Source organism: Aristolochia californica, unplaced genomic scaffold, assembly GCF_029961685.1.
Source record: "Aristolochia californica isolate CCGP_79_NKW_82.1479 unplaced genomic scaffold, dmAriCali1.0.hap1 SCAF_10, whole genome shotgun sequence".
Lineage (NCBI taxonomy): Eukaryota > Viridiplantae > Streptophyta > Magnoliopsida > Piperales > Aristolochiaceae > Aristolochia > Aristolochia californica.
Window position 1 is genome coordinate 596100 of NW_027181771.1, and position 25676 is coordinate 621775.

The 25676-nt window shown below is 37.6% G+C and overlaps 3 protein-coding genes and 1 pseudogene across 3 annotated transcripts in view; 1 reads left to right on the forward strand and 3 right to left on the reverse strand.

Annotated features, from left to right (window-relative positions):
• Positions 1–3759: 3759 nt before the first annotated feature.
• Positions 3760–6231, reverse strand: LOC137940475 (small ribosomal subunit protein uS2-like). Its single transcript, XM_068785566.1, has 5 exons — positions 6076–6231; positions 4881–5143; positions 4581–4778; positions 4237–4465; positions 3760–4036 (listed from the first exon to the last, which is right to left on the reverse strand). The coding sequence occupies exons 1-5, from the start codon at positions 6200–6202 to the stop codon at positions 3936–3938; spliced, it is 918 nt and encodes a 305-aa protein (XP_068641667.1). The 5' UTR covers positions 6203–6231; the 3' UTR covers positions 3760–3935.
• A 4177-nt stretch (positions 6232–10408) lies between these two features.
• On the forward strand, positions 10409–13276 carry LOC137934789 (thioredoxin H4-1-like). The gene is made up of 5 exons (XM_068779321.1): positions 10409–10489; positions 11594–11752; positions 12340–12399; positions 12987–13139; positions 13229–13276. The coding sequence occupies exons 2-5, from the start codon at positions 11750–11752 to the stop codon at positions 13235–13237; spliced, it is 225 nt and encodes a 74-aa protein (XP_068635422.1). The 5' UTR covers positions 10409–10489; positions 11594–11749; the 3' UTR covers positions 13238–13276.
• A 2488-nt stretch (positions 13277–15764) lies between these two features.
• LOC137965980 (receptor-like protein kinase FERONIA) lies at positions 15765–18586 on the reverse strand (annotated as a pseudogene).
• A 622-nt stretch (positions 18587–19208) lies between these two features.
• LOC137965969 (phosphatidylinositol 4-kinase alpha 1-like) overlaps positions 19209–25676 on the reverse strand; it is a 41817-nt gene continuing 35349 nt past the window's right edge. Inside the window, exons 18-26 of the mRNA XM_068812394.1 lie at positions 23853–24119; positions 23665–23742; positions 22982–23029; positions 22517–22689; positions 22078–22273; positions 21556–21696; positions 21226–21434; positions 20961–21122; positions 19209–19745 (exon numbers count right to left, since the gene is read on the reverse strand). Of these exons, the coding sequence (XP_068668495.1) occupies positions 19487–19745; positions 20961–21122; positions 21226–21434; positions 21556–21696; positions 22078–22273; positions 22517–22689; positions 22982–23029; positions 23665–23742; positions 23853–24119 (1533 nt within the window). The 3' untranslated portion in view covers positions 19209–19486. The remainder of the gene's footprint in view (positions 19746–20960; positions 21123–21225; positions 21435–21555; positions 21697–22077; positions 22274–22516; positions 22690–22981; positions 23030–23664; positions 23743–23852; positions 24120–25676) is intronic.

Genomic DNA, 25676 nt, shown 5'->3' on the forward strand with positions numbered 1-25676 from the left:
GATTTCTTGTGTACATAGATGATCATGCAGCTGCTCTAGTTTACAAGGGAAGAGCCAGCCAGCCAGCCCAAAAGACACTCCAGGTGTTGCAGAAGTTGCTTAATAATTTTTAGGGATCCCCTACCCCCCCAACCCCCCCAACCCACCTGTGGTCATCACATCTAAAGGACACCCACCTAAAGATGATCTTGCAGCTGGTAGTTAACCAGTTCTAGCTTACAAGGGACGAGCCCGGCAGCCAGCCCAAAAGCCACTCCTGGTGTTGCAGAAGATGCTTAATAATTTGTAAGGATCCCTACACCTCCACCCCACCCGTGGTCATGCAGCAGCTCTAGCTTAAGAACCAGCCAGCCAAAAGACACTCCAGGTGTTGCAGAAGTTGCTTAATAAGTCTTAGGGATCCCCTACCCACCCCCATCCAACCAACCTGTGGTCACCACATCCAAAGGGCACCCACCTAAAGATGATCATGCAGCTGGTAGTTAACCAGTTCCAGCTTACAAGGGACGAGTCCGGCAGCCCAAAAGCCACTCCTGGTGTTGCAGAAGATGCTTAATAATTTGTAAGAATCCCTACCCCTCCACCCCACCTGTGGTCATGCAGCTGCTCTACCTTAAGAACCAGCCAGTCAGCCCAAAAGACACCTGTGGTCATCACATCCAAAGGGCACCCACCTAAAGATGATCATGCAGCTGGTAGTTAACCAGTTCTAGCTTACAAGGGAAGAGCCAGCCAGGCAGCCCAAAAGTCTCTCCTGGTGTTGCAGAAGATGCTTAATAATTTGTAAGGATCCCTACCCCTCCAGTCCACCTGGGTTCATGCAGCTGCTCTAGCTTAAGAACCAGCCAGCCCAAAAGCCACTCAGAATTGATGTAAAGAACCCTACATTAAGTCTCGTACCACATTTGTGAGCCACATTAAATAGAGATTGAATCCCTTTACGTACCAAAGGTGGAGTAAATTTAGATTCATAAAGCATTAAAGTAGGGTTCATAAAAGCTTCGTTGCTGTGCAATAAAAGTTATTCACTAGATCAAACCCAAAAAAATAAAAGACTAGAGACACATCCACCATTGTTGTGAAACCCTTTTTAAAGCTACCACCGAATCCCACCAGATTCTTCTACAAGTGAGATATCCACTCTTTCATTATGGTTTTCTAACTCGTTTAATGAACCTGTAACTCGTCCTGGTTGACTCAGATTCCGAATAGGGCGGGTTGGTTTTCTAACTCGTTAAATGAACTCGTAACTCATCCAGTCAACTCCGATTCTGAATAGGGACTAATTTTCTTACATTTGTATCAATATAAAAAATTTAAAAATAATGATCATGTTTGTAGTAATCTCATTTTTCCGCTTGTAATTCAAATTAAGCTTTCTGAAGATGAGAGAGGTAGGCATGACCTACCCTCTCAAGTAGTTTTCCACCACTTTCAATGATCGAAACAAGCCCTCTAGTCGATCGATCGACAACTATATAGAGCATGGTTAGGGTTACCTACCTGAATGTAATCAATAAAGATGAAGTAAGAAGTATGGGATCAAGAACCACTTTAATGTTTTTTAGTTTATTTTTATTTTTTAATATAAAATATTAAAAAAAATAAACTATAAAAAATGATTAAGAAACTTTTTTGTAACGATTAAAAATCTTCATAAACGATACCCAACCATCTATTTGATGGTAATATAGAAGAAAGATAAAAGAATAATTTCCCGATGATATTACTTTCAGTGATATATGTATTTATAGTTACAAAATGATAAAAAAATTTACATGAATATAGAGTTACACATCTACATGACTATGGAGGTAGAAGTTGAGACAATCTCAACTTCTCTTAACCTGATCATATCTCTATCAGGTAGAGACTCATACCGACCTCAGATTCCTGGAAATCTTGATAACAAATAGATTGAAACACAGTTGAAGGTTTATTTCTCGGAGTTGAAAGCAAAAAAGTTCAAACCCAGTGATTGGTTCAGTAGCAAAAGAGAATCCTCCAGGGAAATGATAAACCAGTAAAGTTTCGCCGGCCATGAGCTCTTTCTGCTACTTCGCCTGCAAACAGACAAGCCGCTAGATCACCAGGCACATAAATATAACAATGGCCGCTTGAATGCTTGCAACTGTTGACGTCCGGTAGGGAGGGGCTGCCTGAAAATGACGACAAAAAAACTGGTGGATTTTTCTTCGGCCTTTTCCCAGATTTGGATCACGGCGTCAGCTTCTGTTTCTCTGTTAGAGCAGTGAGACATCCATGGCGTGAGCTAATTCATCTGCATAACAGACATTAAAAGACTTGCCCCTTATTCTCACCATGACTTATGTCAAGTCCTCGATGTGATTCCGGTGACATGGCCGGGCTTTCAGGTGTCCAACGTCTGGATCACTGGATCATGGTTGAAACATCTCAAACAATACAGCTTGGATTTTCAGGGGAAGGAGAGAACGTTACTGTCTCTTGGACTTTAGCCATCCTCAGATGTCTCAAATAAACCGAAACGCCCACCTTCAGACATTGCCACGGTGCCTTCCTCAGATAAACCATTCTGGTCGACGTACAGGAATGTCATATTTCGCCTATAAGATGCTTGCTGATAAATCATCTACTTGATGAATCCGGTGTAACTCGATCGAGAAACCGTATTTAGAAAGGATTTGACGTCGCTCTGACTAGTTAAATTTTGAGCAAAAGATCACCATAATGCTCCATATGAAATGCAGAAACGAATCCACAAGTAGCAGAAGAAATGTGGTGGAGCTCTTACTGAAAGGAACTGAGAAAACTGTATCTTGGAGTACCTGAATGAAATCAAAGAAAATATGTAGACTCATTTCCGCAATAGTAGCAGTCACTATCATAGAAAGAGAATTGAAATTCCAGAAACTTGAAAGATTTTCTGAGAGCATGCAACACTAAATTCTAACTCCTAAAGATCTGTTCAGTTATTAGATAATGAGGAAGCAGACCTGTCGAGTACTGTTATCAGGTAGGTGTGGTTGATGGCTGGACTGATCGAACCTCATTCATCATCGTCTTCTTCACATGACTGTTTTTTCTCCTCTCCTTCCCATCTAGCTTCTCTGTTACTGAATTCCTTCTGTTTCTTTTTTATCTTTTCTTATTTTCAGATTTAACAAGCATCTCTTCACTTTACTTTCAAACACATGGTTAGAGTGAAAATTTCAAAATCTATCTCATGAAAAGAAAAACACGAAATTCTAACTCCTAAAGATCTCGATTCACTTCACCCATTTTGAAACTCAATTTTGATAGTAGTTCTCTTGGTAATCCTGGCCTAACAAGTTTTAATTGTCCTGTAAAGAAGTCTTTTATTATATCAAGGATAATTTAATTTAGAGATGTTAAGTTTAAAATAACATAATAATATTTTAATTATTTTTTAAATTTTTAAATATCATTATATAATTTAATAATATTATAATTTTGAAAGTTTTATTTAAAATTTACCTAACTATCCATAAAAAAATTGGCAAATATATAAATAAATAATTAAACACCATTTAATTCTTCATCATCATTCACCGATAATATATGTGGAAAATCCTAATAAAACCAGGCTTGCCACAGTTGCGGTAGGTTTAGGAGACTCATGCCACAGAAAACACAGAATTGCAGTAGAAGAGAAAAAAGATGGAGAGCAGTGTTCAGTTCCAGAAAATTTATTTTTCTTTCACGGGCAATGGTTAGCAACACTTGCAGCAAGCAAAGCAAAAAGATGGAACCAATAACAAATTTGAAGTGGTTTCAATAACAAATATGACTTTTAGTTCACCCTGTAAAGAACAGAAATGACCACTACCAGGACATGGCTTTTAACTGAATTACTAAAAAAGCTCCTACTTTGGAGACAAGAAAGAATCAAAAAAGTATAATTGAATAATCTAAGATGCTAATGGTGCCTTTTATCACGACTCCCAGCTTGAGGGTGCTGGAGTTTGAGTAAGATCCAAGCCCGGAGCGCCAATGGTAGGCTCAGCTGCTGCAACCCATCCATCAGCAGCAGGAACTGTAAGTAAATGAGAAAACTCAAGTGTTAATAACTCTACTGGGAAGATATCTTTTTCATCAAATTTTGATGGTGCAACACAGTCCAATGCATAAAAAACCTGAAACTGGATTTGAAAATAACTAAGTAATTTAAATCCAAAGAGAAATAGTACTGTTTGCCATTTTTCTTTAAAAAAGGAGGTGAACAAAAAATCTCACCTGGAGCTGCAGTCCATTCAACTGCAGGTATGCCCGGAATGGCAGCCAGTGGAGCTATTGGTGGAGCTATTTCTACCGGCCATTGGTCAGCAATCTGACTAGGCCACTGATCTGCTGCTTGGCCAAGGGCAGCAGCAGAATAATCAGGAAGTCCAAATTCAGGAGCTGGAGCAACCTCCTCCTCTTGTTCCTTAGCTTCCTCAGGGTCCCGGTAAAAGAACAGATCCACCTGAACGTAAATGCACGTATCAGCAGGGTCATAGGAAATGCCTAATCATCAAAAGAGATCTTGAAACAGAGACGTAATGCATGGCAATCAAGAACTAACTAGAATTGATTCCTACCATCACATCCCATTTCTGTCCAGGAAGAATGGTACCCCGCATCTGCAAAACCATCCTCGCTAGCAACCAGAATAGGCAGCCAATGCTGTGCTTCCCCTTGTTGTTCGCCGGAATACCAATATCAACAAAACGCATTGGTGAATCCGTGTCACAGAAAGCAATTGTTGGGATGTTACCAAGTGCAGCTTCTTTGATGGGCTACAGGAGTTGTAACAGAAAACCGTGAGCAAGAAAAAGTTCCAGCAAAGTACTACAACCATGCATGTACCACTGTATAAATAAATAGTAAAGAAATTGTGCCTGGTGATCAGTTCTGGGGTCAGTGAGGATAAGCAGACGAGGCTCACTGAATGAAGTTTGGAGCTGGTTGGTGAACGTACCAGGAGTGTGTCTCCCAGCAATTGGATGAGCCCCAGTGTACTGTGCAAACTTAAGAACTGCTCTCTGACCATAAGGTCTCGCAGACTGGACAATAATGTCCTGAGGGTTTTCAATAGCAACTATAACTCTTGCTGCCAACTGAAGCTTTTCCCATGTTTTCCCCAGATTGATAATAAAAATACCTAAGTAATTTAAAAATAAAAATTTAGTTCAGAGACCAAAAATATAGTTTGACAGCAGATATGCTACCTGCATCTTTCAAAGGCTTTGTTACAAAGCCTAAATCACTTCCAGTCAACAGCAAATAAAAAAAAAGCACTTTAAAATTGCACATCTACACTGATACTAGATTATCTCTCATCTATCCCTGCTACCAAAATCATTTTTTTCATAAAAATCATCGTATTAAAATTCCAATTATTTACATTAAGAATATCATAGAAGTCATATACGTAATTAACTTAACAACGAGTAGTTAACCAAAAACATATATATTTAACATATCAATGTTGACCTTACAGTTTCGCATCTCCTCTGAAATCACATAATGTAAAGGATCTTCCACCAACAGATAATCATCACCATAAAGGAAGTATGGTAGCTCAGTAAAGACCAGAAGCAACAAAAAAACAAACAACATCTCAAAATAAAAAATAAAAAATCACAAACTATCACACAGACATGACTATAGATATTCACTTGCGAACGTCTGAAGATTAATTCCACTTTCCATACGTTTAGAAACGAAAGCAGCAGGGCAATCTTCGTAGCTACCTTAAACTGTAAAACCGATTTGGCCTCCACATAAACCCAAAAACAACTTCAACAAGCTTTTTAATAAACTTTCGTCTAAAAAAACCATAAAGATTCCGTACCAACGGAAATCACTAAAGCTAAAAAAATAGAGAACCGTTCCTTCTTTACTTCCTGAATGACGGCATTTTCTCCAGAACACCTAGCGACATCTACTAACTCCCTCAGTCCACCAAAACAGTCCAAAGATATAACTCAACAAAAGTGAGAACAGCCAAGGAGAAAAATCACGCAAAGTAATACGACAAACCGAAAAAACACCAATAATAACATTTAAATGACAAGATATCAGTGTCATTACCATCGGATCTTCTTTTGAAGACGTAACGCTCCATCTGGAAATCGCAGTTCTTGGTGCCGAGATGGACATCGGCAGCAACCATCATCTGAATATCAGCTTCTTTCTGCGAAAGCTCCCTGGTAGCCATGGCTAGGGTTTTGGAGCTGCACGAAAAACCCTAGCTTCTGCAATTTGACGAGGAGGACGACGTCAGACTTTCTTATAGTATTGGTATTAGGGATTCAAAATAGGGTCACAGCTCGGCCTGCCTCAGTCCTGATCTGACGCAACGACTCGGTGGAATACCGGCCCGGGTCATTCATTCACTTAAACAGTCGAGTTTTCACTGGAATTTTTTATAAATAATAGTAATAAGGAAATAAAAAATTGTGATTTTTTTTTAATGCTTGTATGGTTTCACCAAATTGGATTGATGAACAAAATTTTAAACCATATTAATTAATCTATTTTTATTTTTAAATAACCGTTTTTTGTAAATTTTTGTAAAGACAACTATTTGAGGTTTGAGTTGTTTTCTCCAATCTAAATAAATCCAACTTTATTTGTTATTTTTAATTAACTATAAAATAATTGTTGGCGTGAGCTGTCTGAGCTTTCTGAAATCTTTGGTAGAATCAAAACGATAGGGCGTGATTGTAAGAAACGGATTATTTCTTTGATTTTAGGATCAATTTAAATTCGCACGTAATGCATTATAAATTGTTTCCTAAACGGAGAAGAATAATAAGTCGGAAAATATTGTTCAAAAGTGTCTGTGTCTTAGTTCTACAATAATTTAAAATACAATTTTTTATATGAATAATTTTTTTTTCAAGTACCTGTTTTAAGGGATAAATATTTTTTTACTCCCAATCGTTGTCCCATGAAAAGTTAAAAAAAAATAGAAGCAATAAGCAGCAATTTTACTAATATTTTTTGCACTTAAAGCCGATTTTAATGAAAGACAAAAATTTCACCCAAATTTTTTGTTGAGAAAAAAAATTAGAGAAGGAGATGAAATTTCTATCACCGCCTGCTAACTGGCTTAAAAAAACAAATTTTATGTGCTGATTCCTCGTTTTGAAGAGCTTTAATCAATAGCAAAAATTACCCAACTCGTCTTGGATTCATATGAGACACCATGATTCATAAACATGCCAATGTTTGCAAGTAACACAGATAGGTTAAACAGGTATGAGGTAAGCTTATGAGCCTGGTTGTAACTTACCAGTCAGCAGTTGGATTGTCTGTATCTGTTTGTCTTGGTGAATGGTTGTATAGAAGATTGAATTGACACTTTATGTTTTAAGGAAGATTTTTTTTTTACAGGTAAGGAACTTCTGTACTTTACTTCACATGTAGTGCTTAAAATTTTATAGATAGAACATTGTTCTTGATTTCTGAAAATCTGAAGTTTGCTCTGAACATCTTTGTATGAAAGAACAGAACAGGGCTTCAAGGTTCATAATTCCGTCTGGGACGGTTTCGAGTGCGAGGAACAGCTTGTGCAGGATCCTTCTCCAGAGGAAATTGTATTTCTTCTTCGTTTTCTTCGGCATTTATGAATGCTTCACTAGTTGCAAGCTGATCAGCAAAGCAGGAATCTCAGAAAAATGTCACTGGAAGTAGCAAAAATGAGTTTCCCTGAATTATTGTCAGGTTGGGGGAATCAAAGAAGTATTGCAAATACAATAAATATTTTCTAGTGAAAAGAAACAAATTTATGGAAAAAAAGAAAACAATAACATGAACTACACTGGAATAAACATCAGATATCATGTTACTGCCCAAAAAAGAGAAAATGGTCAATGTCTGAATCAACATTCTGTTATATAACAAGGTAAAATCAATCCACTACCGCCATTTCTTTAATTTTTTCTAATGCATTTCTTAACATTTTCTCCTACAGACGGACCAGCAGAAGTCCTTGTTAGCAATGTAAGTGATCTTATAGAGGAGTAACAAGTAGCAACCATGTGAATAATCAGAGTCTTGGCTTAATTTGTTTTAATGGCATTCGTTCTCAGGTCTGCCAATAAGTTTGTCTAACAGCAGACATCACTTCCAAACAATAGCAAATACCAACAGTTAATGAACAACCAGAATGTTCCATTCGATCATGCTTTTTGCTTCATTGTCACATCATCTCTGATTCTCTGGTAATTTAACTGCTGTACACCAATCTTTCGTAAAGTAGGAAACTTAAGTATCCAATATAATCTGAAACACTTGCTGGAAACTGGAAAGTGTCTCTCGCACAAAAGAGCAAGCAGTAACAGCTCAATACACGAGCCCCACAACACCATATGTTTAACAAATCTTCTTCAGGGTATCGATCAAAATGACCCACTTCGAGTTGAAACCAAATATCAACCAGAGGAACAGAAAAAGAAAAAAAATAGCAGATTAAGTACAATCATCAACATTTTCAACCGTAGGCACAAGAAAACAAAGATACCCCAAGTTCAACGGGTGCGACAATAACATCCCACGCAGACTAATCCTAGGGAAATTTCGTAAAACAGCTGTTGCTCAAAAACAGTGCGAACCCAGCATACCTCCTCGAGAAAATCCTGGTCGAGCTTGTCTGCAATCCGAATAGAGGCAAAGATGGTAGCTAAAAGAAGAGACAGAGGGAAGAGGATAGCAAAAATGAGAGTGGTGGTACTCGGTGGGCCTGCCCTGGTCACAACCAGACTCCTCAACCGAGTTTTTCTGAACCTGGCTGGACTGAAAAAACCTGGATGGGAAGACGAGGTGAGGGATGCATTAGACAATGGGATGAATCTATGCCGAGCTCCTATGAGACCATTTGGAATCGGAGAAGCGGGAAAGATGGAGACCGGAGAAGTGACTATTGTAAGCATTTTCGTATGGGAGGGAAAGGAGATTCCAAAATCTGAAACGGATTAAAAGAGAATGTAAGGGGAAAAGCCTGTTTTTAATTGGAATATTTTCATTTAAAAATAAATAATTGATATAGGTCCTCTACCTTGACTAAAAAATAAATAAATTCAAAATTTAAATTTAGCACTAATTCTAAAGAATTTTAGAATAATTTTTAAATAAGGGAATTTAGTTAAGAAGATATGGGAATTTTTGAAATAATTTATTTTTAGCCAGTTTACCTTCAAAATAAAACAATAAACTCTTTAAAATTGGGTTTTTAGCTATATTTCTTATGAATTTTAGTGTGTTTTATTAGTAGGGGTGAGGGGATGTGAGAAAATTAATATATTTGATATGATTACTGGGAATTAAAAATATATGTAATAGGGTTGCCTATAGCCAACTAAAATATATATTTTTAAAAATAATTACTATTTTATTCTTCTATTATTTGTTAAATAGATTGAATATATTTTTTGTGTGTGTGTGAGAGAGAGAGAGATTATCTCATTGCCAGTTGCAAAATGAGGGATAAGTTTATAAATTTTATTCTATCCAATTGTTACTATAATAAAGCACCCTTGTTTGTGTTATGCCGAATCGATCTCGTATATTATGTGGTTAATATAACTTAATGTTATATTTTTTTTATTTTTATAGTCCTTAGTATTGAGTCAACACTTTGCCAATGGCATGTTCAGTAAAAAGAAAAATATAAAAAATAGATTTTTTATTATTTCGATATGTTAGGGGAACACAAACTAAACATTTGTTGTGGTTTAACAAATCCTAATTATTTTTTAAATAAATTCCCAAACAATGATAGAACCCACTAAATGATAATTAAATAAACATTTAAATAACCTATAATAATTATAATTTTTTTAATTGTTAAACTTTGATTAAATATACACTTCCAAATTCTTATTATTGGGCACATGAATATAAATATTTAAAATTTAAATATTTAGTCTTATGTAATCCTAATTTTATCTTATTAATCAGTATATTTTTAATATTTATATTAATTTTTTATTCAATTGGGGTTGTAGTGTGGTATTCATGCCTTGAAAGAGTATCTTAGCTTATTAAAATAATAATGAAAAAACCTAAATTCTCTCGCCTAAAAGAAACCCTTAAATATACCGTGTGAGCCACCAAATCATCGTGCAAATTGACGACCGAAGCCCTGTTACCTGGTCGCCTTCTCAAGTCTCTGGCAGTCATTAAGTAATTACATGAGGGTATTTGAGATATTTACTATTCTAGGGTCCCTATAGTCCCGCCGCGCCAAATCTTTCATTTAAATGACTAAAAAAGCTACCCCTTGAGAGAATCCGTGCTCAGTCATAAGCAAATTACAGGGGCGTTTAAGTCAATCGAGTGAAATAAAACGAAAATTGCTCGAAACGGTCTCCATTTGAGCTTCGGTTCCGTTTTCCCCAACAGCCCGACAACCGAACTTCCTCAACCCCTTCTTCCCGCAGGCTCCCAGTTTTTCGGCGATTGGCGATGCTGATTTTCCAGAGCTGATGCTCGAGTGAAGGTAAGTTGATCAGCTTCCGCTGCGTATCTTGTTCTGGACGCGTTGTTCATCTGTGCTTTGATGTCATGTCAGTCTATTGTTTACATTACTTAAGATTTGTGCTTACTTGTGTGGCTTCGCGTTTTATTTTGATTGCCAGGATGATTTGTCTGATGATCGGTGTTTGATATTTAGGTGATGGATTTAATCATGTGGAAATGGAAATACATAGTTCTTGGTGATTTGGAGAGGTTTTGTTTGTTTCGAGTATGGAGAAAGATAACTTCCGGCTGTCATCCAAGTGCATTGTGTTTTTTCCTTTTCTAAAGTTTTTGGAACATTAGGTTTACGACTTTACGGGTGTAACGTTCATGGTTTCTTTCTTGATGAGATATAAGTGTCTCTGGATTATCTCGTTCACTTTCGAAGTTTGAATGTCATAATTTTGGTGTTCAAGGAATGTATTTTTTTCAGCTCTTGTAGATCAAGTAAGTATGTGAACATTAAGTATGATAGTTTCATTGGTGTGTTCTTGGTGTCTAGTTGTCGATTTAGTTTTACATGTTTCACATCGGAGGCAGTTGCACCTGCGCATGAGTTGAAGGTTTGGCTGTTTCTACTTCTGTTGTCTCTCATCTAAGTCCTTACTTTTAAGAGGAAATCATGTAAGTTGGATCGGTTCATAAGGTAGGTGGTTGGGGAACCTAATGACAATTTTCAAAGTTTTTATCTTTTTGTGTAGCCTGTTTTAGTTAAAATCCTATGAAAGGTTTTATTTCCTCTCTTCACGTTCTGATGGATTTGTATTTGAGGAAGTCTATACAGAATTCTTTTTTAAATCCATGAAGAATTTTCTTCCAACAAAATCAAAACTGTGAAAATCCTAGTATAAATCATGTATGTTCACTCTTGGATTTCCTAGCATTAATGTAAGATCTAACATCATCTGTATCCTGTCCAAATTCTGATTGCTTCATTTATCTATTTGCATCATCATGATGTTCACACGTTTTACCATTCTTATTTGTTGGTAATTTTCTTGCTCATTCTAGCTGACTTCTCCCCCCTCCCCCTCTCTGCCCATGTTATTTGGCCTTGTTCACTTTGATGTTTTTCTGCTTTCAGGATTATGCAATACGTCTATAATGTGGTGATTAAATTTCCACATTTCTGGTGGTGAGACACTTGCTGGGGGAGGATCATCTGTTGATGATTATGGAGTTCTAAGTTGGGGAAAAAACCTCCTATCTTGATTGGTCATTTGAGAGGCTCATTCCTATAATGGTAGGTGCAGGTTTCCAAACAGAATCGGTAAAGAAAAGTGTACCGGGGTTTACTCGTGAAAGGAACTTCAGTGGAGTGAAAGCCCATTCGATGGAACAAGCTATGTCCCTATTTGCCTCATCAAATAGGGAGAAATAAAAGAGAATAATAGTATTCGTTCATATGCTGCCATTTCATTTAAATATTTATTAAAGCAAGGGAACTTGCAATTCACTTCTACTGGGCGAAAATACCAAATTACGAACATTGTTTTTCTAAATTTTGTTTAAAAAACAGAGCCAAGCCTAGAGTCAATAGCCTTGGAGCTAGATATTTGGTTGAAAAAACGCCAAGTGTGTCTATCAAGCCAAAAGCTCAACTCATTCAGCTAAAGGACGAAGATTTGAATTTTAACAGTGGAGAGGATCAATCTAGGAACTTTTTTGTAATTTGTATTTGTATTTATCAATGTTATACTTTCTGCTGTGCACTTTTTCATTTCTGATGAGCTTTCATTGGTCTGTTTTGGATTGACCAGAAGCCTGTAAATGTGGATGATGGCAAAAAAAATTCCATTCATTTGAACTACATGCTTATTCTTCCCTCAGGTTCTGGCGAATTTTAATGCTGCTCTATGTTTCCTCACAGTAGATGTGGATGAACTAAGTGTAAGTTCTACCTCCACTTTCTCGTTGGGCGTTCTTTTCATGCTATTTAATGATTAATCTTTCATGCATATCCTTTTTGCATTGAATTTCTTTACATCCAAAAAAAGCTCCATATCCAACCAGAAGTCAGTATACCTGGTCTTTTAATAGCTTACAAACCCATTCCATGTCCATTTATGAGGAGATGTGTATGTAGTTATAGTATTTGTTTAGGAGGTGTGTAAGAAAAATGAGTGTTTTTATGCAAGGGCATTTAGAGATCATGTCATAATGAGTTGTATCTGCTTCTGTGTTTATTGTGGTGAATTACTAGCATTATTGAGGTCTTTGCCCTAATCTTCAACTTCATTGTCTTCTCCAGCTTCCGCCAAAATTCATCTGTTATTTTCCTTGAGTGCATCATTTTGCCAATAAAGTCAGTATGTACATGGCTGATGCCTCTAATGTTTCCTTTAGTGTCCATCTTCATTAGAATCTGGGACTTCTATATGGATCTCATTACTGCCAGTGAATTGGTACGAAAAAAACCTGCATCTGGATATGTATTCCCTCCAGTTTTACATGACTATATTATTGTTGTGTTGCAGGAATTCAGTTCTTCATGGGACATCACTCCTACCTTCTTCTTTCTGGAGAATGGCGAGCAGGTGGACAAGCTTGTTGGCAGGAACAGAACAGAGCTCGAGAAGAAAGTAATTCATTTTCAAATATGGCGTCTCCAGTCCCTTGCTGACCACCAGGTAGGTTTCCTATGCACTAGCTGCTTTGATGATGAGACGATTGCTTGCTACTTTTTCCCCGTCAGATGAGTGTTTTAAACATCTTGTAGATGTCTTAGTGTGGGAACATTTGGAGACCCGAGTGTGATAGAGTATGCTTCCTGAAGAGCCTTTTTGTCTTCACAGTTGGAGTCTCTACTCTCCCTCTATAGTGTATAGAATGTACATATAAACTTACTTGCATCACTCTGGTTCTGCAAATTCAGTCCATATCTCGTCCATCAGTCAGATGATAACTTGGACAAATCATGAGACTGAGTGAAAGCAGGATTAGGGGAGAAGAAAGAAGGGAAAACTGACTGTTGCCTTCTTAGGTGAGAAACTTGAATGAAATTGACAAATACCTCATACGGAGCTGCAGATAACTTTAGGAAGAGGAAGAGAAGCTTGCATGTATAATATATATTTCCTTTCTTGGAGAAATCATGACATTGTTTTCTAAGTTATTTTTTTGAATATATATTACCTGATACATTGTTTAACCCAAAATCCATTCTCCCTTGGCTATTGAATTAGATAGACAAATCCCATATTGTTTTATTAGGATTATAAATCTATACACCCTCTCATTCCATACTCAAAACTGTGATTGATTAGATATAAATAATAATCATCCCTTATTCTTAACTTTACTTAAGTTCTCGAATTTTTTAAGTTTATTCTAGTATAAATTCTAAATTTATTCTCAAGATTAAAATGTCATTTGGATTATTGAACTCACTTATGGTTAAATTTTTTATTTTTACGTAATTCTTTGATGCTCCACTTTGATATAGATATCTAAATTTCTTGACTGAAAAATTGCAATTGTTTTTGGCCCGTATGAAGATAATTCTCTAATACTTTAAATTTTTGGTTTGCATTTTATAAAAAATTTCGTACTAATTTTAAATGCTAAAACAACATTTTGCGTATATCTGTAGTATGAAAACATGGAGTATCGGTCTTTTTGAAAGTGGAAATGTATGGTAGATAGAATTAGGAAACAATTCTAAATGAAAACTTATGAAAGTGCTTCATAATTTTGCTTTATTTATTTACGTATAGACAAATTAAAACGAAAATATAATTAAATAATTCATAAATTTACTAACAAAACATTATAATACATAATGGTTATGATAGAATTTAATAAAATTAAAATATGGGATAACATCAGTTTACAAAAAATATAACTCAAAATATGATTTTTTTGATTTTTTTAATATTCGATAAGAATTTGAGAAGTCTTTACGTAGTGCAAGCACCCTATTAAGGTGTGAACCAGAAAAAATTGGGTGGAGCTGGATCTAATAGTAAGGGAAGTAGTTATGAGCCCTGTGAACCATCCATAGGGTGAGGAAGGGAGGGGCCCAGTAAGTAGGAAAAAAACCCACAATCCCTTTGGGTTATCTGTACTGGGAAGTAAAACTAGAAAAATATATATATATATATATATATATATATATATATATAGTGATATTTTTATTGAAGTAACGGATCCTGATCCAACCCTAAATTAAAAATCATGTTGCTTAGATAATGATAAAAAAGCATTAATAGCCTTTCCTACCGGTCCACTGCACCTTCCTCGATCAACCGAAGGGACCATGAAACATGGAAAATAAGCAGCTTGAGGTCACTTTCTTCCCCAGTCCCTTGACCCTTTCAACGCCAGACGGCATAATTTTCCCCAAGTGGATCCCACGACGACCCGAAATTCTTTTTCTTAACATTCAAACGGAGCACTCCTTCCCGCTGTCTTCTTCTCAGCAACAGCTGAAAAGTCTGAAATTCTCTCCCCATATACGCGCCTTGTTTGAGTTCTCTCTTTCCTTTTCTTAAAGCTGCCCTACCCTTGAGTAAATATTTCGTTACATCTCTCTTGCTATATCCAGACAATAGGTAGGAACATAAACTGAAACACTCGGGAGTTACAAGGGGTTATAGCCTTTGCTCCCCGTTTAAACTGCAATAGAGAGCTCCTCATTAAGATGATTATTGCTCTTTTAATATATGTTTCTATAATGAATGCCATCTCTGTTTTTTTTTTTTTTTTTTTTTGTTAAAATATGAACTTTCAAATCAGAATATAATTTATAAAAATATTCTTGTTTTTATTATTAAAGTTAGCTTACAGAATCTAACCCAAGGGGTAGTTTTTCAGTATTATAGCCTTACAGGGTCCCAAGAATATTGATGGTATTTATATGATATTTTTTATGGCTTTATTTTATTGTGAAGATATGTAAACATGTTATCTGGCACCCATTCAATCATCTCCAAATGATATCCATATATGGCTGGCCTGAACAGAGGAAAGAGGGATGGAACTTTGCTGGAGTTCTCAATGGAGAGTCTTCACTCTTTCTGGTATCAAAATGGAGTTATAAGGCGCACAGAGAGAACCTAAGTATGCAAACAGACAGACTTTCACACTGGAAAAGACAGAAAGAACGGAGAAGATGAGCACTGAGCTTACATAAAATTCTCCTCACAAGTGGAAAATCAAATATTGTGTTATATTTTCAGCAATGTTATTACAATTTCCAGTCTTCTGAAACACAGAAAACTTAGTATATATAATAGTAATAAATTACACCAAAACTCAAAACAGACAAAAAGAGAAAATCCCACGTTCCTTGTTCCATCACTGGGCATTAGGGTTCTTGACCTGAGAGAAAACAGAACTTGGAGTCAATCAGGATCCTCACTGGCCGAGCTCCGGCCACCAATACTCATTGTGCTCCTCAAGTCCGAGATGTTGCCACCATAGCCTACATCTAGGTCTTTCTTTCCATTATCAGAATCACTTTTCATCGTACTGGTCTCATCTGCACTCTCCTGCAATTGCAGAGCAAATTCAAGATTCCACAACACATCTCCCATTGCAGGTCGATCAATACCCTGGTCTGCGACACACTTCTCGGCTGTCTCTGCAAACTTTTTGAAGCACTGGGGGGCAATCTTGCCTTTAAGACAGGGATCGATGATCTGATCAAGGATACCCTTCTTCTGGCAGTGGAGAGCCCAATCTGCCAGGCTCACTTCCTCGTTAGGCAGTGCAGGATTCAATGCAGGCCGAGCACACAATACTTCAAACAACACCACACCAAATGAGTAGACATCAGATTTTTCAGTTAACTGCTGCCGCCGGAAATATTCAGGGTCCAAATATCCAAAACTTCCCTTCACAACAGTGCTCACATGAGTATGGTCTAATGTTGGCCCTGTCTTGGACAGCCCAAAATCAGAGACCTTTGCAACCCACTTCTCATCTAGTAAAATGTTGGTTGTCTTGACATCTCGGTGAATGATAATGTGTTTGGCCCCAGTATGCAGGTAGTGTAGGCCTCGAGCTGAACCTATGCAGATCTCCAACCGTTGCCTCCAAGTAAGTGGGGGCTTCTGGGTCTTGTAGAGGTGTTCTTGAAGTGTGCCATGGGCCATGTAGTCGTACACAAGGATCATTTCACAATGCTCCTCACAGTAACCTATGAGAGAAACCAGATGATGATGTCGGAGCTTAGAAAGCATCTCAATCTCGGTTCGGAACTCATGCACGCCTTGCTTTGATAGTGGATTCCCACGTTTAATGGCCACCTTAGTGGTCCCTCCATCAGTCTCACCTTTATAGACTTTGCCAAATCCTCCAACTCCAAGCAGGAGTGCCTCATCAAAGTCTTTAGTTGCTGCTTTGATCTCTGCAAAAGGAAAGTGGCGACAGAGGTTTGCTGGGAGAGAAGAAGCAAAGCTTCCAGTGGTTCCAGTCTTGGCAGAGCCTGCAGAATGAGAGTTTCCACATAGAGAGAGAGGGAGCCACCCGGATGGGCCATCACTGCTGCTTGAGACCTTCTCTTTTCTTTGATACCCACAAATGGCAACTATCAGACCCAAGAAAGCAACAACGGCGATACTAACTACAACACTTTCTACAATAACTGGAGTTCGACTCTTAGAATCAGACTTCTTCTTAACACCATCTCCATCCCCTGTTGGCACCAGTTTTGGGAGTGGGTTAGGTCCACCAAGATTGCCATCTGTATTGTTCAATTTGAAGACTTCAAGTCCATTCAGTATTGCATCATCATACTGGGATGATCCTACCTTTGGATGCAAGGCAATCCACAAATATGCAAAAGGATCAGATGCTGCCGGAATCGTCACAATGTAATCCTTGTACACTGGAATTCCGTTACTCTGATTACCAACCCAAGCAATCACATCCGCCTCATCTGTAGCGGTCTGGTTATTGATATAGATCTCAAACACCCTCTGGTTGAACTTAAAATACAGGTTCTGAATTTCACAAAAATGGAGGCGGACCATGTACGTGAAGTTGGAATACACCATCAACATCCAGGTCAGGTTGAAGTTCAAGTTGATATTTGGGTCTGGATTCATTGATCTGGCAGTTTCATACACATCCTCTGGAGCTATGTAATGGGAGGGTATATCAGGGTAATTGACGGTCACATTTGGGTCTCTGTCATATGTTCTTCCAAACGCAGCTTCATATATGTAAGGCGAGTCATCGTCCCAATCCCGAGACCGAATTGAATCTTTGGTAGGAGGAATATACCTCCCACCAACATTAAGTCTGTAAAGATTTTGAAGGACTGTGTTGTCTTGGACAGAAAACCTGGTTGGGGGCACCAACGAGGAGGGCGTTCTTATTTCGAAAGATGTTATCAGGCATCGAGATCACTTCAATACCATTCACAAAAGCATAGGCATTTGGAACGCTCTTGGCCGGAGTGAATGTTAGATTCAAGAATCCTCCTGCAACATTGATAGCAAATTCTTCGATCACATAATCGAAGTTGAGAGACTGTGCGGTGAGATAAGCACTGAAATTGCTAAGGTGACTGAAAAGAGCGCAGCAGAAGCACTGAGGATACTATATGAACTAGGGTAGAAATGGAGACGAACAGCCTTCCGACCTGCACCCACAGGAAATGCATAGGTGAACTCCGAGATGAAGATCCGAGCAGTCATGTAAGGGACTTCAGTTACAGACAAAGCCTGCGAACTAGCTCTGGAGGTTAACGTGTTCTGCGATGATGGAGCGAAACTAGATCCAACATCTCCATTCCATTGGCGGCCATCGGTATCCGGAGCATCACGAGACGTCCCACAGTTCAGAAGAATCTCATCAGGAGGGGAATAAGTGGTGCCATTAGTCTGCGCAGAAACAACTGACGGAAAGATAGAGGAAAAGAAGAGGAGGATACAGAAAGTGATTGGAATTCTCCTCTTAGAGATCTCCATTAACGAGCACAAAGAAAACAACTCCGATACAACACTTCCAAGATTTCTGCTTAAAAAATCAGCCGAAACTCCCAAATACTTGGAAGCTAAAAGGAGAAACGATCACCTAACTCATACCAGAAGTAAGTCCCTCCAAGAGGCAGAGGTGAGGTGACTCGGAAGGGATTCCGATGTGGAAGGCTGTCTGTCCAACCGGGGAGGAATAGTCATATAGCGGGAAGAGACAGTCCATTAGTATACTCGAAATTACACTTCTAACCCCTGTCACCTTCACTATGTTATTTACTACGAGGGTAGAAAGGTAATATCTTTAGTCAACTGGCGATTTATGAACAGACATTAGTCGTGTGAAACTGAGCGGACTTTGTGATAAGGTGGTCCGCAGGAGAAATTGAGGACCACCCATGAACTGTGGTCACGAGGAGTATAAACTGGAGTACGTGCCATGGAGGGAGGGTTGGGAGTCTTATAGGGACTCTATACGTATTAGGTTTCTTAATGCTCTCGAACTCGTAAATTCATAATGCTCTCAAAATGTTTTATATTTTGTATAATCTCACAATGATTCTTTTTTTCTTCTCTTTTATGCGGATTCTAAACAAACCCAAAGGCCCCTCTTCAATATTTTAAAGTTAAATATTTTAATTTCAATAACTAATTTGCCCATAAAGATAAACTTCATGACTTACATCAATCCTATTCAAAATATGCCCATATTTAAAATTACAATATTTAACATATCATATTTAAAATACTGCACCTAAGAAAGCAAAAATGCACTAGACAAAAGCCAACACATCGCAGTGCTTTCTTTGCTTCCTCTCAAATAATCAAATGAACTACAACAAATTGCGTCTTTACATACCTCAACCCGAAGGGTCAATAACTTAACACTGGAACTTGTAGACGTTGGCTACTAAGTAAACCTCTCCAGGGAAAAACGAATTCTTAGTTCACATTGGTCAGATCAATCAAGAACATATAAATAAGAAACAGAATCTCCAATATACAAACTTAGAGCTCTCTCGCTTACCTTTGCAGGACGTTAAGAAGAGCTGTTATTTCTCGATTCCTTGCTGTATGTACTGTATCAAGTCATAGCCTGCCGTGCTCCACTTGTTGTAGGCGTCAGTGCATGTACGGATCATGAAATTTGCAGCTTCCCGTTCACTCATCTCGGGGTGGAAACGCTTCCGAAGTTTTCCAATGGGGTCTCCCCTGCTAAAGCAAGGGAGCCCACTGTCCACCATCAGCAACACGGTGTTGATTATCCCGTCCATGTACCTTCTTGCCGCTAAATAACCCTTGACACACAGGCTGCAACAAGAGTTTTAAGGAGATCCATATCAAAAGCGGAAGAAAGCGTGGAAATTTTATAAATTTTGATCATTTGGAAGTTAAAAAGATAAGTAAAAGAAAGGAAGAAAAATATGAGGGGAGCTACCATCCACCCATGGATGAATCATGTGGACCTGCCAATTCCAGCTGTCACAAGACAAGCTGATGAAAGGTACAGTAAAAATGCAGATATTATTTACTAGGATTGTGAGAACTTTGATTAACCCAATATATGATCAATGGATCTGATTGAGCTAAGAAAACAGAGAGAAATCATTTCTCAGGAAGAGAATCCTAGAAATTATCTAGCCTGCCACAGCATGGAGCTACTCAAGTCTCCAGATTGACACAACCTTGTTAATTCACCATCAATTATGATAAAGATTTAGTTTATTGAATATCGACACATTTTCACTGAGGAGATTAGGTAACATTGGATTAACTCAAAACATAAATCATAGCCTCACCCCGTTCAAACTACATATATATTAAACATTTTAAAAGCCAGACCAGTACAGTACAGAGTGGTGGAACTGGCTATATGGTGCTTATCAGCCCATAACAAGATTTTGTAGAAAGCAAAGCAGGATGATAAAGAAGAAGAAGAAAGAAACCCAACCAAACTTGTTTGAACCAAGGTTTTCTAATGCAGACTTGGGACCCAATTCTGACACATGAAAATCTGAGTCGGATCGGCTGAGTCTGATTGTGACTTGCCAGTCTAATGGTTGGACTCAAGGTGAGTTGGAGGGGACTTGGCTGGAACAGAAGAGTCGAGTCCCACTTCCTGACTCAGCTAGTCCAGTTCCAAATCTGATCCAACTCACCTTCTTGGTGAATCGGAAAACCTTGGTTTTGATGCCACATAGGAAGTCATTCTGCACCAAGGGAAAATTGCAGGACCCAAAAAATAAAGGCGAAGGTGCAGTCCACCTGATCTTTGAGCATTAAGTCTAAGAGTCCTCCGGTTGACATCATCAAATTCTTATGACAATTCTTTCTGCTTTCCATGATCAATTTTCCTTTTTAAGCCTCTTATAACTACAAATCATAGCAGCTTACAGAAACTCCATCCTGGATATGGAGCCTGCGGTGCCGCAGAGGAAGGCTCACCATACATGATGAACGTGTAAAATGCTCCTAAGACGTGATGAACATGTTAAGATGCTTCAAATTTGGTAGAAGAAAGCTCACCTTACAAACTGGTACCAAGTGTCACTTTTCATCACCCCTGAAGGATCAAGCAACTGAGTCATCTCATGGCTCAGCTTGAAATGGGCACTTTCAAAACGCATGTTACCACCAGGTGATGTCTCCAAAATAAAGCCGAAATCTATGTGTACAAGCCTCCCCACACTGAATATTTAAGAGTGCAAAAAACAATAATCAATCAAGAATTGACAAAAAATTGTAGTACAAATTAGACAAAATATAACTTATACTCAATAAGTGCACATACTTATCAAAAAGAAGGTTGCCATTGTGCCGATCCTTTGGTTGAAGCAGAAGGCTAGCAACTGCATAACCAGCACTACTGATGATAAAATTATCACGAGCTGCTTCAAAACTGGGAGACCCCACAGGCCCAAAATCTTGCTGAAAGATTTCGTACAAACCACCATCAGTGGTTTCACCCATTTGACTTCTACTCCGAGTGTTGGGGACTACCTGAAATGCGGACCAATTGAGACTAACTGCAGATCATAAAGTCGATTGTACTTCAACACTGCAAATGAAGGCAAAGAAAGGTAATTTTCACCCTCCAGCACAAAAGGTGAAACCAACCCACCTCAATTATGCCTCTCTCTGGACCAGTGGGGAGAACTCCATATGGAAACAAATACAGATTAAGTCCAACTGCATCAAATATGTCCCTGAGGAGTGCAATCACTTGGAGAGCAAGAACATCTTGTCGACAATCATCTCCAACCTACAACAAGAAACCAAAAAAAAAAAATCTTCAAGAAAAAAAACATGTAACCACTCTCCTTCCATTTGAAAATGAACGAAGTTGAGAGGATTATTGTTCTTTTTTTTTAAGATAATAGGATGTTTGTTGTGATATATAGAAATGAAATTCAAATCCACACACGATATACCAATAAAGAAAATAATAAATGCAAGAGACTATCTGGGTTGGAGGTGTTTGTAACTGTTATGGAATAGTCCCACATGGATTAGTGAATATAAAGATCTTGAGTTTATTAGTTGGGAAAAAGGCTTCCTAAGTTGGCTAGTCATTTTGGGATGAGCCTTGGACCCAACTTTACAGTAACCAATATTAAAAAATAAGTAAATAAATAAAATGCACCTTGAAGATGCATGCTTGTGGCTTTATATGATGAGGATTTCCTTCTCTATCCACAACATTAAATGTAATCATAATTGGAACTTTTGCTGCAGATTGCAGAGGAATGCCACTATCTAATTGAATGCTTCGGACGAGCCTGTTTGGAGCAGTAGGGAGATACAGATCATGCCCCGTCACTTCAATTTTCTCCAATTCCCTGCAGAAATAGCAAGCTTAAAACTAAAACATGAAAAACTACAAAGAAAATGAAAACTAGAGTCCCATTTTCTCTGTTTCAACTTTTGATTTCACGTACCATGATAAAAGACATTTGTTTCTAATGAGGGCCCAGGCTGCCAGTCTCTCATCAATAAAAAAAAAAAAAAAAAAAAAAAACAGAAGGTACAGATTGCAACCAATGACATCACTATAAGAAACAAGATGATAAACAAACTATTACCTCCGTATGCCAGCCCGCCGTTCTTCTTTTGGTAGTGGAAATAAAACTCCAGAAATAGATGTTACTTTGTCAAAAAAGTCAAACTCTCTCTGAAACATCTCAAGGGCTTCAGGACTGAAACTATCAATTATACGCTGCCTAAAAACGGGCAATAGTGCTTGAAAAGAACTAATCTGAAAATTTGACAACAAGAACACTCTTGAACAGCAGAGAATGGAATAAATGGAGCAAATGTACCACTATCAAAATAAAATTTCAATATCAATAGGACAAATTAGGGAGAGCATAGCACAGGGAGCATAGAACTCAAAAACTGTCCAACAAACTACCATGCCTAACTAAAATTTTTAGAAGTATTGGTTAATTACAGGATCCTTTATGGGTCCAAAGTAAATGGAGGGGAGTTAAATAGAATCTTGCCTGAGATAGAACTTAATGGTATTGATCAGAAGAAAGAACACATACCTTTGCACCATTTCCATCCTTTCCTGGTTCTGGAGAAAATGTCTCTCCCTGAAATCAATACACTTATCATACACAAATACTCATAGAAAGATATAGAAAATTGTAAGCAAGAAGAGATCCTTTTGGCAAATGAGATGACCAGTAACTGCACTCAAAGAAAATTTTGAAATGGGAGAACCATATATTAAAGTTACAATAAAAAGTGTTAGAGAATAATAACACATAGATAAATAAGTAGAAAGATCTTCAGTTTATTTGTTGGAAAAAGACTTTCTAACTTGGCTAGTCATTTTGGGATAGACTTTGGACCCAACTTCATATGGTATTAGAGCAAGTGCTCATATATGGGCCTCCACCTAAACTGTTCATGTGTAGGAGCCACAAAGTGAGCCCACACATGAGGGGGTGTTAGAGAATAGTCCTACATGGAGAAATGAATATAAAAATCTTGGGTGTATTAGTTAGGAAAGAGGGTTCCTAACTTTCCTGGTCATTATGGGATAAACCTTGGACTCAACTTCACAAAATGAATGGAAAGGTAAAATAGCTGCGCACTTCGGAGAACCAAAAAAAAAAAAAAAAAGCTCACAGTAATACAAAAGAATTTTCACTAGCATCTTCCATGTTCTTTATGTCAAGGTAGCACAAAATATGAAAGCAAGAAAGAAGACAAAAAGATTCACCTGAAGATGCCATATCAAGATATGAGCAAATATATTACTTCTTAGAGCTGCTCCTAGCAAATACCCTTCAACTAATTTCTGCAAAGTTGAATACAAAGGACTTAGTTCAGCTTAACTGAGAAAAGTCTAACTATTCATGCTACTAAAGAAGTTACATAACTCAAAACAGATTACAAAAGAGAACATACTCCTTCATCATATCGGAGAGCTTGCACCAACTGGGGCATAAAGAAAGTAACACGTTCAGGAGGATAAGACTCCAAGACCCTCAGAACATAAGCCATGACGCGTGGGTGACCCTTGAATGGTGGAGTAAGAAACTCCAGAGCCTGAGTAATGGAAGAAGCAGCCCAGTGTGGCAATTGTTGTAACAAAACAGAATTTTCATCTATTGCCTTTGGGGTGACAAAAAATGGCAATGCTTCAGGAAAATTGCGCAATTCCAATATATGACGCTGCAAAAGAAAAATATGTAATTATAAGAAATAACAGCACTAACACACAGGCAAAGAGAGAGAGGCACACCCACATCCACATGCATGCACATGACCATGACCATGCATACAAACACCCGCTCATGCACCCATGCACACATGTAAACATATTTATCTACGGATGGAGACAAAGATAGCGAGAGAAAGAGAGGGACATATAGGCAGTCTCCATCTTTGGAAAACAAACATGTTGTCATCTTTTCTACTATACTTTCAATTTACCCATTATTTCCATCTCATTGATTATTGGAATTGTTGAAGAACAAGTATAGAAGAGTCTCACGTGACTCTCACAACAAAAAGTTTTACAGAGCCAAAATTATTATGGAAAGAGACCTTATAAAAGAGTTTCAATTTCAAGGTGTTTTAGTTATGTTAGTCTTCTATTTATGTTTAATTGTTTAATTGTAGGACTTATCTTTCAATGTTTAACTTTGGTTGTAAGTGGGATAAGGGTATTTTAACTGTAATTGGATTCTACTTGTTTCCTCTATTATAAATAATGGCTCATATACTTAAATTGCAACAAGTCAATGAAGTTTTTCACTTTTCCAGAAATTCAATATGGTATTAGAGCGGGTTCTGTGAGTTGTCTCGGATCAACCCACAGAGATAATGTGATCCTATTCTGATCTATCATCTCAAGTAGTTTAGGTTTGGAGTCTTTCTTTTTTCTTTCTATCCTGTTCCAGTACCCGTTATTTTCTTGCCATTCACACCTCCATAATGAGCTTTTCATATTGCAAATTATATATTGACGGAAAGATCTTCAAGTCTACTTTCCAACGCAAAAAGAATTTTGGCAGTCAAAGTTTTCTACAAGAAAAATTGATATTTGAAGCAACAAAGGTCAAACTGCAAGAGAGTTTCGAGCAGTAGCAGAAAACTTCAACTTTCAAGCCATTTTATGCCATCAAGAACGAGACTTTATATGGAGATTTATACGTCAAAAGAAAGAACTGTAAGTCTATTTTCTACCTTATCAAACCAATTTTCAATCTCAGTTTTCTAGAGAGAGATATCAATTTCACAAGGGTCAATGGTCATGCTGGCCAAAGAAGAAATAGTAGTCAGTTTGACAAAATTACAAAATCCGGAATCTATCAGATTCTTTCTCTAAAAAAAAATTATATTTTCTGAAGAAAAGTTATACTTGGATGAAAAGTATCAAAGTCTAGTTTCGAAGGAAGAAAATTTCATGTCAATCTGATTTGTATTTAAGGAGATATTCTCATTGGAGTCAGCAAAGGTCAAACTACAGAAAAAAGAGAATCAAGAGGTCATAAAAGATTCAAAAATGAATATTTTTATGTCAAATTAAAGCTCTGTAAGTCTAATTTCTTGAGCAACAAATTGTTTCTGATTCTGAGCTATATTTTGAAAGATATTGATATCAGAAGTACCAAAGGTCAGTTCTGCTGAAAATCTATTATTTTTTCCTATTTTCTCTCCTATTATCTTTTTAGGCATTGAGGTAAATTGAGTTTCCTTTTCTCCTAGAATTCATGTTTTTAGCCA

Coding starts and splice junctions, on each gene's coding strand:
- LOC137940475 (XM_068785566.1), bottom strand. CDS start 6,202: ATGGCTACCAGGGAGCTTTCGCAGAAAGAAGCTGATATTCAGATGATG. Junction 4,466..4,580: donor GACAGAAATGGGATGTGATG/GTAGGAATCAAT, acceptor ATTTACGTTCAG/GTGGATCTGTTCTTTTACCG. Junction 4,037..4,236: donor TGAATGGACTGCAGCTCCAG/GTGAGATTTTTT, acceptor ATTTACTTACAG/TTCCTGCTGCTGATGGATGG.
- LOC137934789 (XM_068779321.1), top strand. Junction 12,400..12,986: donor TAGATGTGGATGAACTAAGT/GTAAGTTCTACC, acceptor GTTGTGTTGCAG/GAATTCAGTTCTTCATGGGA.